This window comes from Ornithorhynchus anatinus, chromosome 21 (assembly GCF_004115215.2).
Source record: "Ornithorhynchus anatinus isolate Pmale09 chromosome 21, mOrnAna1.pri.v4, whole genome shotgun sequence".
Taxonomy (NCBI): Eukaryota; Metazoa; Chordata; class Mammalia; order Monotremata; family Ornithorhynchidae; genus Ornithorhynchus; species Ornithorhynchus anatinus.
The window spans coordinates 21086742-21101097 of record NC_041748.1 but is presented as its reverse complement, the minus strand read 5'-3'; the positions used below and the strand labels follow the sequence as shown (position 1 = coordinate 21101097).

Below are 14356 nucleotides of genomic sequence, written 5' to 3'. Positions count from 1 at the left end.
TAGGTTGGGCCCTATCCCTGTCCCACTTGGGGCTCCCAATCTTCATCCCCATTTGACAGATGAGGGATCCAAAGCCCAGAGAAGTGAAGTGACTTGCCTAAGGCCCGGGGCTCTGTCCATTAGGCCATGGAGAATGCTTGAATGAATTCATAACTTTGATCCAGTCAAATTTTCACAGGGAAATAATAGGGTTTTTCCATTAGAAAGGTCTAGACAAGAACGAAATGGGGAAAACATGTCTTATTGCAATATTTCCGTTGCCATGGGTACCAAGAAATATGTAGAAACAGGTACTTATAGTATTCGTGGAGTTAAAGACTAACACAATCAGTGAATCAGTGGAATTTAGTGACGGCTTACAGCCTGCAGAGGACTATACTAAGCGCTTAGGAGAGAATAATACAACAGATAACAGATGCATTCCCTGCCCAAAACGGGGCGTCTCTAACCCCGAGTAAAATTGTTGAGTAAGATTTCCAGGGAACTCATTCTTCCGGTTTGATATCGGACAGTCTGACTCTTCTGCCAGCCTCTCTCGGGTCGGGTTCAGATGGGGCATATGAAGGCCTTTATTAATAATAATAATAATAATAATAATAATAATGGTACTTGTTAAATGCTCACTATGTGTCAGGCACAGTTCTAAGCACCGGGATGCGTACAAGCAAATCGAGTTGGACACAATCCCTGTCATGCGTGGGGCTCACAGTCTCAAATCCCTATTTTACAGATGAGATTACTGAGGCACAAAGAAGTGAAATGATTTGCCCAAGGTCACGCAGCAGGCAAGTGGCAGAGCCGGGATTAGAACCCATGACCTTCTGACTCCCAGTCCCGGGCTCCATGAACCTTCTGTCTCAGTGGCCACCGTGAACTCAGAAACAATCTGTGGATTTAGAGGGCCCTGGGTGGTGAACGCAGACGTTAACTGGGCAACCTTGGGCGAGTGTCTTAACTTCTCTGTGCGTTTTTCCACAGTGCTGTATTAATTAGGGCAATAGAGGCATTCTTTTCCCCAGTGACTCCGATCTTCCTTGGTGAATATGTTCCTCCGAGTGAAAGAATGTGAAGGTGTTGCATTCATTCGTTCGTTGTCGTATTTATTGAGCGCTTACCGTGCGCGAAGCACTGTACTAGGTGTTTGGGAGAGGACAGTATAACAAAGAACGGACACATTGCCTGTCCACAACGAGAGCTTATTTTCCATAGTGGCCTACTGGAGGAGTCTGGGCCCGGGAGTCAGAGGACCCAGATCCTAATCCCTACTCCGCCATTTGTCCCCCGTGTGACCTTGGGCGTGTCACCTCACGTCACTGGACCTCATTTACCCCATCTGCAAAATGGGGATTCAACGCCTACCCTCCCACTCAGTCCGTGAGCCCCGGGAGGGACCCGATGATCTCGTACGTACCCCGCTGCCTAGTACAGTCCCTGGCACTAGTAAGTGCTTACCAAATCCCATTATTATTATTATTTGAGAGACACATCTGTGCCAGTGAAATCACTAAATCCCCTTTGCAGTGGAAGCGCCTCAGAGGTATTGTAGCGTCTCTAAAATAAGGGCTTGAGGAAGCATTCTCAATGGAAGAGCTACAGTCCTCTGTAAACTATCCACCCTTTTCTTTCTGAGTCGGGGCTGGTTTTTCTGGCTTGGTTATTTCCCAGACCAGCGGAAGACTGTTTTCTCGGTAACCTCTCGGTCACCTCTCCCCCTCCGCCTCCCCAGGCTTGTGACGAGATTATTCTAGAATCTAATAAACCGGGAGAGGAGAGAGGCAGACGAGCTAAGCAAACCTATCTGCCTTTTTTTTTTTTAGTCATATCAGAAAATAACCTAGATGGGTCAGCACGTGGAAACTTTATTCTGATTTTGAGGAAAGCAAGTGCTACGCTGCTTCCCCTTCCCTGAGGGAATTCACGAAGCTTAAAGATCCTGCCTTTGCTGTTTTTCGCTAGTAGAGGAAGCCTCTGATGATGGGAGAAAAATGGGATGTTTGCTAAACATTAATCCAAATGTCAACTGCTTAAATTGACATAAAAGGTTTCCCAGCAGGTCTGTCCTTTGCAACACGGACCCTGGCCCATCTGCATCATTTCTGTTTGAGGTTGGCAGGCGGAGAGTGTCTGGTAGTTCAGAGAAGGATTCAGACCAGACATAATAATAATGAAATTTTGCATTCGCATAGTGCATTTTTTCTTTTTGCTCCAGTTATCCCGTTTCATCCTCTCATGCCATCTCTTTGAGGTAGAAAGGGGCAGATATTAGTCCTATTTTTGTAGACGAGGAAACCGAGGCCCAGAGAGGTGAAGCCACTTGCCCAGAGTCACACAGCGGGGCCGAGCCGGGATTAGAACCCGGGTCTCCTGACTCCCAAGCCCGTGAACTTTCCACTGCTAGATCGGATTGCTTCCCTAGATCACGTGTTCAGGAGAACCGTGATGCTCACTTGAATAACTGAAGCGAGACGAAGGGTGAGGTAATGAAGATGGCATGCATTGAGCACTTTCTACGTGCCAAGCACTGTGCGGAGACCTGGGATCAGTTACAAGATTATCAGATGGGACCCAGTTTCCGTCCTTCTCAGAGCCCGCAGTCCAAGGGGGGAGGGAGGACAGGTTTCCTAGCTCCATCTTATAAATGAGGAAACTGAGGCCTAGAGAGGTTAAATGCCTTGCTCGAGGTTGCAGAGCAGGCAAGTCTTGTTATTGTTGCGCTTGTTATTATTATTATTATTACTAATAATTATAATGATGATAATTTGGCCTAGTGGCAAGAGTTTGGGAGTCAGAGGACGTGGGTTCTAATCCCTGCTCCGCCACTTGTGTGCTCAGTGACCGTGGGCGTGCCACTTCACTTCTTGGTGCCTCAGTTTCCTCATCTGGAAAATGGGGATTAAGACTGTGAGCCCCGTGTGGGACAGGGTCTGTGTCCAAAATGATTACCTTGTGTCTACCCCAGCGTTTTGAACAGTGCTCTGCAGATAGTGCTTAACAAATACCATAACTATTATTATATTTGTTCAGTGCTAACTAGGTGCCAAGCACTGTACTAAAACTTGGAGTGATTATACCATAATCAATTCAGATAGAGCCCACATCCAAGATGAGGCTCACAGAGGGGAAGGGAAAACGGTCACTCATTCAGTAGTATTTATTGAGTGCTTACTGTGTGCAGAGCACTGTACTAAACGCTTGGGAGAGGCCAATACAAAAATAGACAGATTCCCTCTCCACAGTGAGCTAAAAGTCTCGAGACAAGTGAGGGTGCCCAACTGAAGAACACCAGCCCCACCCAGATCATCATCCTTAATGGTATTTATTGAGCGCTTAATAAATGTAGAATATTGTACTAAGCGCCTGGGAGAGCACAGTTGGCAAACGTGTTCCCTGCCCTCAAGGAGCTAACCATCTAGGGACAGGGGAGACATTAACATGGCCTAGTGGCACGAGCACAGGCTTGGGAGTCAGAGGACATGGGTTCTAATCCCTGCTCCCCAGCTGGACTGCTGTATGGCCGTGGGCAAGTCACTAAACTTCTCTGTGCCTCAGTTTCCTCATCTGGAAAATGGGGATTAAGACTGTGGGACATGGGACATGGGACAACCTGATTACCCTGTATCTACCCCAGGGCTGGACACGTAGTTAGGTGCTTAACAAATGCCATTAATAGAAATAAATCATTTATAATATAGAATTTATAGATTTGAACAGAAGTGCTGTGGGGTGAACTTCCAATGCCCGGGGAAAGGAAGGCTTAATCAGGGGAGGCCTCTTGGAGGAGGTGTGTGACGGTAATTAAGGCTTTGAAGGTGGGCAGGGAGACTGATAAGGCAACCAGAAGGATTTAAATTGGACTGGACAGGGAAGATTACAAAATTTGGATAGAGCCCGGGCCTGGGAGTCAGAAGGACCTGGGATCTAACTCCAGCTCCGCCACCTGCCTGCTGTGTGACCTTGGACAAGTCACTTCACTTCTCTGGGGCTCAATTTCCTCATCTGTAAAATGGGGATCAAGACTGTGAGCCCCACGTGGGATGTGCCCGATACGTTGTCCTCTTCGAAGTGCTTAGTAAAGTGCTCTGCACACAGTAAGCCCTCAATAAATACGATTGACTAAGATAAATTACTGATGCTATCCATTGGGGCTCCTTCCCCAAATATATAAGGAAGTTCACTTAGTTTTTATTGATTGATTTTTTTTGATGGTATTTGTTAAGTGATTACTTTGTGCCAGGCACTGTTCTATGCAGTGGGGTAGATACAAGCTATTTAATTTGGACCCAGTCCTTGTCCGACATGGGGTTCACAGTCTTTATTCCCATTTTACAGGTGAGGGACTGAGGCCCAGGGAAGTGAAGTGACTTCCCCTCACTCACACAGCAGACACGTGGCAGATTTGGGATTAGAACCCGGGTCTTTCTGACCCCCAGGCCCGGGCTCTATCCATCCGGCCGTGCTGCTTCCCAATTGATCGATGCGTGTGATTGATTAGTTTTCCGGTCCAGATTTCCTCCTTTCTTCCTCAGCGTTTGTCAATGCTTTGTTATGGCCAAACCCCATTTTCATGATCTTTGTAACCAAAAGTCAGCCTGCAGGATGGTCTAGTGGATAGAGCACGGGCCTGGGAGTCAGAACGACCTGGGTTCTAATCCCAGCTCCGCCCCTTGTCCGCTGTGTGACCTTAGGCGAGTCAATTCACCTTTCTCCGCCTCGGTCGCCCCATCTATTAAAGGGAGGTTAAGACTGAGCCCCATGTGGGACATGAACTGTTTCCAACCTGATTAGCTCAGATTACCCGAGTGCTTAGTACAGATCGTACAAATAGAAGGTGCTTAACAAATACCAAAAAAGTAAATAAAAAATGCCCCATCTGTATTAAGTTGGATGGTGAGGAAAGGAGGGAGACAGTGGAAAATACAAAACTGTGTACAGTTCCACGGGGTCTCTATTGACAGTGAGCAGTGACCTCTGGTCCGAACGGCAGGTGAAACGGGAAACTAGAATTTCAGCAGATAGCAACTACCTTTCCCGCAGACGTGAGGAGAGACGAGAAAATCTCGTCTGCCACATTTTTCAGTTTCAACATTCCCCTGGTGGGCTTTTATAGTCTTCAAAAATTGTAAATTTCCATTTGGGCCAATAAAACCCTCCTACGAGTAGCTGTAGCTTGTGGATTTATGGTGAAACACGAAGGTTTAGAGGCATGATTTGTAAACGGTTGTTCTTGGGGGTGTTGTTTCTAGTCAGTGTTTCGTCATGGAAGCAGGGGAACTGAGTTTCCTTGAGGAGAAAATAATAATCAATAATTATGGTTTTTAAGCACTCTGTTTCAAGCATTGTTCCAAGCAATGAAGTGAAAAGGACTTGGGTTCTAATCCTATCTCCGCCACTTGTCTGCCGGGTGACCTTGGGCAAATCATTTCACTTCTCTGGGTCCCAGTTCCCTCAACTGTAAAATGGGGTTGAGGACTGTGAGCCCCATGTGGGACATGGACTGTGTCCATCCTGATTAGCTAGTATCTACCCCAGCGCTTAGTACAGTGCCTGACACACAGTAAGTGCTTAACAAATATCAAAAAAAAATAAAAGCAGTGAGGTAGATACGATATAATCAGGTTGGACACAGCACCCATCCCCCCCAGGCTCAGAATCCTAAGTAGGAGGAAGAACAAGTTTCAGATTCCCATTTTACAGCCAAGCGAACTGAAGCCCAGAGAAATGAGCTGACCAGGCTCTTTCCACTAGGTCCCCCTGTCTTTTTTTTTAATGGTATTTGTTAAGCTCCTACTATATGTCAGGCACTGTACTGAGCACTGGGGTAGATACAGGATAATCAGGTTGGACACAATCCGTGTCCCACAAGGGGCTCCCGATCTTAATCTCCATTTTACAGACGAAGTAACTGAGGTCCAGAGAAGTGAAGTGACTTGCCCAGGGTCACGCAGCAGACAAGTGGCAGAGGCGGAATCAGAACCCAGGTCCTTCTGACTCCCAGGCCTGGGCTCTATCCATTAGGCCGCCACCTGGCCTGGGTGTGATCGTTTGATGCGTCCAAATGAGAGATTGTATTTTTAGCTGGCTCTCATGGCTAGTCAGACTTGAAGATAACTCGATGATGGCTCGGCTCAGTAACCTTAATTCTTTTTCTCCCCTTTTCGGGGACTACCGCACTGCTCAAAAGAATGAATCAGATTTACAAGCCAGACTTTCTACTTTCTTCAGAAGGGGAAATTATGCTCTAATTGCCCTAAGTGCAGTTAGTTTCAGGTTGGGTTGCTTCTCAAAAGATCTCACTTAGACCCCGAGCCTTTAAGAAGCGCCTTGACGATTTCTGGCCCAATTTTGCCCAGTAAATGATCTAATACTAATGCGATGATTAGGTAGGCGGAAATAGCACATCAGCCTCGTACCTTGGATGGTAACCTCTGAGGTCATAAATGATGAATGATTTCCTGGTCGCTCTGCTATCCGTGGACACTGACCTCATCAGAGAGTGGTCCTTTCGTGACGCTAGATGATTCTTTTATCCGAGGGGAAATTGAGCCGGCCTTCCATTAAACCACTTTCTCCCTTCTTTGGAGTGAGAAGTAGCGGAGGGCCTAGTGGTTAGAGCCCGGGCGGACCAGCGTTGGAATCCCGGCTCCGCCACTCATCTGCTGTGTGACCTTGAGCGAGTCACTTCTCTGGGCCTCAGTTACCTCATCTGGAAAACGGGTTTCAGTGCCTGTTTGCTGTCCCCTAATATGACCATAAGCTCTATGTGGGATAGGGACTGTGTCTGATATATATATCTATATATCTATATAGATATATATAGATATATATTGTATTTCAAGTGCTTAATATGTGCCAAACACTGTTCTAAGTGCTGGGGTGGATACGATTTAATCCGGTTGGACATTGATCCTGTCCCACATGAGGCTCACAGTCTAAGTAGGAGGGAGACCAGGTATTGAATCCCCATTTTACATTTAAGGAAACTGAGACACAGAGAAGTGAAGTGATTTGCCCAAACTCCCACAGCAGAGAAGTGGTGGAGTCAGAATTAGAACCTAGGTCCTTTGACTCCCAGGCCTGTGCTCTTTCCACCAGGCCATACTGCTGCTTCTCACTCCGAAGAATGTAGATCAACTCGAATCTATTCCAGCGCTTAGTAGAGAGCTCGACTCATAGTAAGCACTGAATAAATACAATAATAATAATGGTGATGTTGGAGGAGGGGCGGAGGTGGTGTTTATTAAGCACCCATCATGCAACGCACGGTGCTAAGCGCTTAGAAAAGTTATTTGTTAAGCGCTTACTCTGTGTCAAGCCTTGTTGTAAGTGCTGGGGTAGACACAAGCTAATCAGGTTGGACACAGTCCCTGTCCCACGTGGGGCTCACAGTCTGAATCCCCATTTTACAGATGAGGGTACTGAGGCACAGAGACATGTAGTGACTTGCCCAAGGTCACCCAGCAGACGGGTGGCGGAGCCGGGATTAGAACGCAGGTCCTTCTGACTCCCAGGCCCGGGCTCTATCCGTTAGGGCCCCGCTGCTTCTCACCAGAAAGCACGAGATACGCCCCCGCCCACGAGGAGCCTCCACTCCAGCGGGCGGGCAACCGGACGATCCCGACAGGAGAAGGTTCCCCGCTCCGACGCCCGCGCCTCTCCGCTCCGGAGGGCGGCCTCGTGGGCGGATGCCTTCGAGCCAGGGAAGTAGCAAGGATCGCCGGCATTATTGATTGTGTGAGCTGGGTTCCCCTGCCCGAGAGGGAAGCTGGGGGGAGGTGTTTCGTTGGGGCCGACGGGCCTGGTTTCTCCGCGTGTTAGTTATTGTCGGGTCTCGGGGCGGGGACTGATGGGAAACAGTGACAGGAAACACCGTCCATCAGTGGGTGGTATTTATGGAGCGCTTCCTGTGTGCAGAGCCCTGGACTAACCGCTTGGGAAAGGACGATACGAAAGAATTAGCCGACTCGTTCCCGGCCCACAACGGGGTTAAGGTCTGAGCGTGCTAAGGTCCCGCCGCTGACCCCTGACCCACATCCTGCCTCTGGCCCGGAATGCCCTCCCTCCTCAAAGTCGACACGCAATGACTCTCCCCCGCGCTTCAAAGCCTTACTGAAGGCCCATCTCCTCCAAGAGGCCTTCCCAGACTAACCCCCCCCCCCCATCTCCCACTCCCTTCTGTGTCGCCCCGACTTGCTCCCTTTGCTTTTAGATTAGACTAATTTGGTATTTGTTAAGGGCTTACTATGTGCCAAGCACCCTTCTAAGCCCTGGGGTAGATATAAGCTCATCAGGTCCCACGTGGGGCTCACGGTCTTAGTCCCCATTTTACAGATGAGGTAACTGAGGCCCAGAGATGTGAAGTGACTTGCCCAAAGTCACACAGCTGACAAGTGGCGGAGCCGGGATTAGAACCCACGACCTCTGGCTCCCAAGCCCGGGCTCTTTCCACCGAGGCCTGTGTCCGACACCATTTTAAGCGCTCGGGTAGGAACACGATAATTAGGTCGGACACGGTCCCGGTCCCGCATGGAGCTCACGGTCTAAGTAGGAGGCAGAACAGGTTATCCCTCTTTTGCAGCTGAGAAAACTGAGCCCCAGGGAAGTGAAGGGACTTATCCGATATCACCTAGACGAGGGAAAGAGGCGGGATTCGAACCCAGGTCCTCTGACTCCCGGGCCCGGGCTCTATCCAGTAGGCTCTGCTGCTTCTCCACTGCAGGGAGACTCTCCATCCCGAGTGTCTCTAGAAGAGAGGGGGCAAGGAGCGGATACAAACTGTAATAATCAGAGTAATATTAATGGTGGTATTAAAGCGTCCTATAAGTCCCAGGCTGGGCTCTTTCCACTAATAATAATAATTATAGTGGGGTGTTTGTTAGGCACTTAGGATTGTCTCCGGGGATTGTCTCTATTTATTGCTGAATTGTACTTCCCAAGCGCTTAGTACAGTGCTATGCACACAGTGAGCGCTCAATAAATACGATTGAATGAATGAATATGTGTCAGGAACTGTACTAAGCGCTGGAGTGCAAACAAGCAAATCGGGTTGGACACAGTCCCCGTCCCACGGGGGGCTCCCAGTCCTCATGCCCATTTTACAGATGAGGGAACTGAGGCCCAGAGAAGTGAAGCGACTCGCCCAAGGTCACGGAGCGGACATGCGGCGGGATTAGAACCCAGGTCCCGATGAAGACTCGGTCGGAGGGGCGACGGCGGAGTCGAAACTCCGCCCTCACGGCCTCGGACGCTCTCTGACGGTGCCGGGGGGAGCCCCCGCTAGGCCCAGAGGGAATCCCTCTTGCTGCCCTGGTGCTTTCGGGGGGCGCCGGCAACCGAGGGGCCACCCCCATCCCCCGCCCCGCGGTGGGCCCAGGCCTGCCTCGCGCTCGGCGGCGTGGAAGGTGCCGTTCATGAAATAGCAACCGACCTCACGGTTCCCCGCCCGCCTGCCGCCCGGGGAGCGCTGTCGCTTACACAATCCCCGAAAATAACACTCCTCAAGTATTTCTGTGACAGGACAGAATCGGCCCCCGAAAGCCTCATGGGAAAAATAAGCAGTTGAGTGCCCCAGTTTTTCAGGTGACTTAAGGTTCTGATAACATCTCGGAAAATAAAGCGTGGAAGGAAATAAAAAAAGACAGAGGTTAACGTCGGGGCTCGTACCGTAGACTGGTAGAACGGTTGATCGTTAGGGGCGGGGTACGCGTCTACCAACACTTTTTGTGGCTCCGTGATATTTATTGAGCGCTTTCTCTGTGCGGAGCGCTGGATCGAGTGCCTGGCAGAATAGTAAGCGCTTAACAAATACCATCATTATTATTATCATTATTATTTCAAGAGACACCTTCCCGTCCCATAACGAGCTCATGGTCTATAAGGGGAGTCGGACATTAATATAAATAAGTGATTCGTAATATAGGATTTAAGGAACTGTACTCCTCCCCGCCCCACGGCGCTTATGTACGTATCTGTCATCTGTTTTTGTTGGTGTTTGTCTCCTCCTCTAGAGTGTGAGCTCATCTTGGGCAAGAAATGTGACCGTTTACTGTTAGATTGTCCTCTCCCAAGCACTTAGTAGGGTGTTCTGCCAAAAATAAGCGCTCAGTAAATACGATCGAATGAGTGAATAAGGGCTGGAGGATTGGATTGGAGCAAATAGCAAAGCCCAAAGGTCACAGATCCAAGTGTGTAGACGATCCGGTTGTTAAAGTCCTGTCCCGAGGGCTCCGTACAGTGCCCTGCACACAGTGAGCGCTCAGTAAATACCATTAATTGACCGATCGATCGTCCCCCTAAGCGGGGATGTTTCCCTGGTTTCCAAGAGGAACCGGTGCCACGCTTCGATGTCTCCGATTGGCAGTTCTAGGAATTGGTTCTGACGGGAGGCTCCATCGTCAGTCGTGGTGGTGCTTACTGAGCGCCCCTCTAGAGTAATGCAGTGTACCGAGTGCTCGGGAAAGTACAGGAGGAGTCCTTGTTATTTCCAAGACCTGAGTACACTGCCTTTCTAGACTGGAAGCTCCTTGTGGGCAGGGAAAGTAAGTGTCTATCAACTCTGTTACATTTCACTCTCCCAGGCGCTTAGTAAAGTGCTCGGCACACAATAAGCACTCAATAAGTAACATCGCTTGATTGCCCTCGTGGTTGCTCAGTAAATACTGTTACTTCTTCAGTGTCTCTTGGACCTCCTTACTTAGATTGTGAGGCCCGGGTGGGAAATGAAATGTGTCTGATCTGACTAACGTGTTTTTACCCCGGCACTTAGTCCGGGGCTGGACACGGTGCTAAGAAATATAATAATCATAATCATAATAATGATAGCAGTTAGCTGGATTCCCTCTCTCTTGTGTCGTAGCGATGGTCGAATCGTGTCCCGGGGAGGCCCTCCCAGTGCTAACGTTGGGATGATTTGGGGGAAACCGATCTGTCATGTTTTGGCTGCCGTTTGATTTGAGTTATTGAATTTCGACAGCAGGAGGAGGTTTTATGTGCTCGCTGACCTTTTAAACCCCCCACCTTGCAGAAATCAATTCCACAATGACTCGCGGAAGGGCCTTATTGAGGAAGTGGGGAGTGAAAATCTCACAGGCCTGGGAGTCAGAGAGTCATGGGTTCTATTCCTGGATCTTCTACCCTTCTGCTGTGTGACCTTGGGCACTTCACTTCTCTTTGCCTCAGTTACCTCATCTGTAAAATGGGGATTGAAATGGGGAGTTCCACATGGGACAGGGATTGTGTCCAACCTTATTTGCTTGAATGTTCCCCAGTGTCTAGTACAGTGCCTGGTGCATAGGAAGCGCTTACAAATATAATTATTATTACCATATTACTGTTGTCCTATTTTCCTCCTTCAAAAACTGTCAGAGCCCCTAATGGTGGAGACAAACCCCAGCATTACTTTCTGTCAGACTTGACTGGGAAACACGAGCCCCTGTCTCTTAAGAGAAGCAGCATGGCCTAGTGGCAAGAGCCCGGGCTTGGGAGTCAGAGGTCTTGGGTTCTAATCCCGGCTCCGCCACTTATCGGCTGTGTGACTTTGGGCAAGTCACTCAACTTCTCTGTGCCTCAGTTCCCTCATCTATAAAATGGGGATTAAGTCTATGAGCCCCATGAGGGTTAACGTGATTACCCTGTGCCTACCCCTGTGCTTAAAACAGTGCTTGGCACGTAGTAAGCGCTTAACAGATACCATCATTATTATTATCAATTATTATTATTAGGTTTCCAGATAACAAGAAGGAACATTTTCCTCTAATGCTGAAGTATTTACTGAAATGGGATAAAAAAAAATCTTTTTAAAGAATCAATACCTATGGCAATGGAGGTATTTTGTTAATCATTTATGTGCCAAGCACTGCCAATACAGTCCCCTCAAACCCAGCCCCTGTCCCACACAGGGCGCTCAGCCTGAGATGGAGAACAGGTGTCTTATCCCCCTTTACCAGATGAGGAAACCGAGGCCCAGAGGAGCGAAGTCACTCGCATGAGATCCCACAGCGGGCAAGTGACAGAGCCGGGGTCCTTCTGACTCAATCTCACCTCTTTCCATTCTACCCTCCCCCCAAACTTTTTGAGAATTTGGCAACTATTCAGTGGATATTTCTGCATCCCCTTTTTTTTCTTCCTTTCTCCTGCAAGCGACCCCTTTCCCGTAACTTAGTACCGTCTACTTCCCCGTCTCATTTTCACCCCCGAGTGCTGACCCTTAGAATCCGCACCCTCCGTTCCCGACCCTCCGTAACGGGAAGGGTTAAAGCGCAGCGAGGTGTCCACGTGATCTATGTAAACTATGAATCATTCCAATAGATCGGTTCTACTCCTCCCAGCCCTGCTAGATGCTGTTCCCCGGGTTGCCATGACAATCCTGCCTGTACTATAATAAAGCCCAACCCCAAACCTTCCCGGCCAGACCCTCTGCGGCTGTGTCACCTAGCTCATCGCCCGCTCCCTTGGGGAGAGAGTTCGGGGGTGGCGGGCGGCCGAGGTAGGGACTCGGGAAGGATTTTAGGTGACCGCAAGCAGCCGGGGCGCGGCGAGGTGGTCGTCTTGGCTTAAGCGACACCTTGCCCGCTCGGGGAAAAAAGCCGGAGGAGTTCCAACGTTGGATCCGGGAGAAGGAAAGCAGAGCGGGTGTCCACGATGGGGGCCGAGGCTACCTGAGAATTCCGAGAAGAGCCCGGGAGAGTAGCCACTTGAAGATGATGGGGGTGACACCGGCCCCCCCTTATCCAGCTTCCCTGTCTGGCTTCCTTCCTGCCGTTTTCCTCGCCGGAGAAGTCCCCCTCTCCAGGGAGGAGCTGATGTCACCGTAGAGCACCGGCCGGTAGACTCAGAGCATTCGATCTCCCTCCCGGTGACCACCCCCCCGGGGGGCTCCTTCCTCGGCATCCGGGAACGGGACGTCTTGCCGCGACAGCCGGTGGAGATGGAGAGCCAGTCCTGAACAAGTTGGGGGTTGTCTCGGGGGAAGGGGGAGGGCGGAATCACCAGAAGTTTGTTCCGATATTCCGCCCTCGGCCCCCAAGAAGCCTCAGCGTCTTAAAATCGAACCTTCCGAGAGCTGGCTTCGAACGAACCCGGTCCCCGTTTCCACGGGCCAGAGTCAGGCGACGTTTCCCTCGCCGACGCCTCGCTTCCAAGCGACTGGCACGCTGAGGGACGAAACCCGCTCCCCCCGTTTTTCTCTCTGGGGGCATTCCCCGCAAATCCAGTCTGCGAAGATCGAAGCGAGAGGAAGGCGGGCTTCACTTTCCTAACTCGGGAACGCTTCCGGGAAAATCCTCCCTCCCGCCCTCGTGAGCATTTAGAAATCTTGATTGGGAAAAAAAATCAATCTTTTTTTTTTAAAAAATAAAAAAATCCGGGCTCAATTATCCGCTCCCGAAGGCTTCAACCGAGTCCGTTCTCCAAGGTGGATCGGGATCTTGAGGGGAAGGCCGCGTCTGAAGCCACAGGGTTCCTCTCCTTCGTTTCGAGGCGATGGAGTACCTGGGAGACAAACTGACGGTCGCCCAGACTCACGTGAGCCAGTGGATGGGCACGGTGCGAAGGTCTCTCCAGGGAGCGTTGAATCTAGTCACGACGGCAGTCGCCCACGATCGGGCCGGGGGCGAGGCTGGAGGCCGGACCCCCTTCAAGCGCACGGCTTCCTTCAGGCACTTGGCGTCGCGCGGCCGTGAATCCTTCCGGAGGTTTTCGGTCCGCAGTCAGCAGAGGTTCTCCTCGCTGAGGAAGAGGCAGGCCGGTTCTGAGCCCCGGGATCTCGTAAGCGGCGCTTCCTTTTCCGCGCTCGGGAGCGGCCGGGGGTCGGGCGGGAGGCCCCGGGCTGGGTGTGGAACGGCGGGCGGGGTGTCGTATCTGGGGAGCGCTTACTGGGGGTCCAGCACTGTTCTGAGCTCTGGGGTAGAGACAGGTTCATCGGGTCGGACTCAGCCCTAGTCCCACGACGGGGGCGCATAGTCCAAGCGGGAGGGAGAAGAGGAGTTGAATCCCCATTTTGCAGTTGAGGAAACCGAGGCTCAGGGAAGCAAAGCGACTTGACCAAGGTCACCCGGCAAGCAGTTGGCGGAGCTGGGATGAGAACCCAGGTCTGCAGACTCTCCGGCCCGGGGTCATTCCACTGGGCCAGGCTGCTTCCCCAAGCATGTGCTTTCCAAGTTACATATGCTATATCATTAGTCCTAGAAAATGTATGGATCTCCCCACCCCCATTGAACTTATTCATTAGATCGTATTTAATGAGCGTTTACTGTGTACAGAGCACTGTACTAAACCCTTATGGTGAGGAGGAGCGTGGCCGTATGATCTTGGGCAAGTCTCTTCAAATCCCTGGGTCTCATTTCCCTCATCTGTAAAATGG

The 14356-nt window shown here is 50.4% G+C and overlaps 1 protein-coding gene across 4 annotated transcripts in view; it reads left to right on the top strand.

The window, feature by feature from the left end:
• KIAA1671 (KIAA1671 ortholog) overlaps positions 1–14356 on the top strand; it is a 96242-nt gene that overhangs the window by 38949 nt on the left and 42937 nt on the right. Inside the window, exon 1 of one of the 4 annotated variants that reach the window (XM_039915136.1) lies at positions 12259–13761. The exons of the other annotated variants lie outside the window; for them this stretch is intronic. Coding sequence (XP_039771070.1) covers positions 13477–13761 — 285 coding nt within the window. The 5' untranslated portion in view covers positions 12259–13476. Of the gene's footprint in view, positions 1–12258; positions 13762–14356 lie in introns of those variants that run through there. 4 annotated transcript variants of the gene reach the window in all.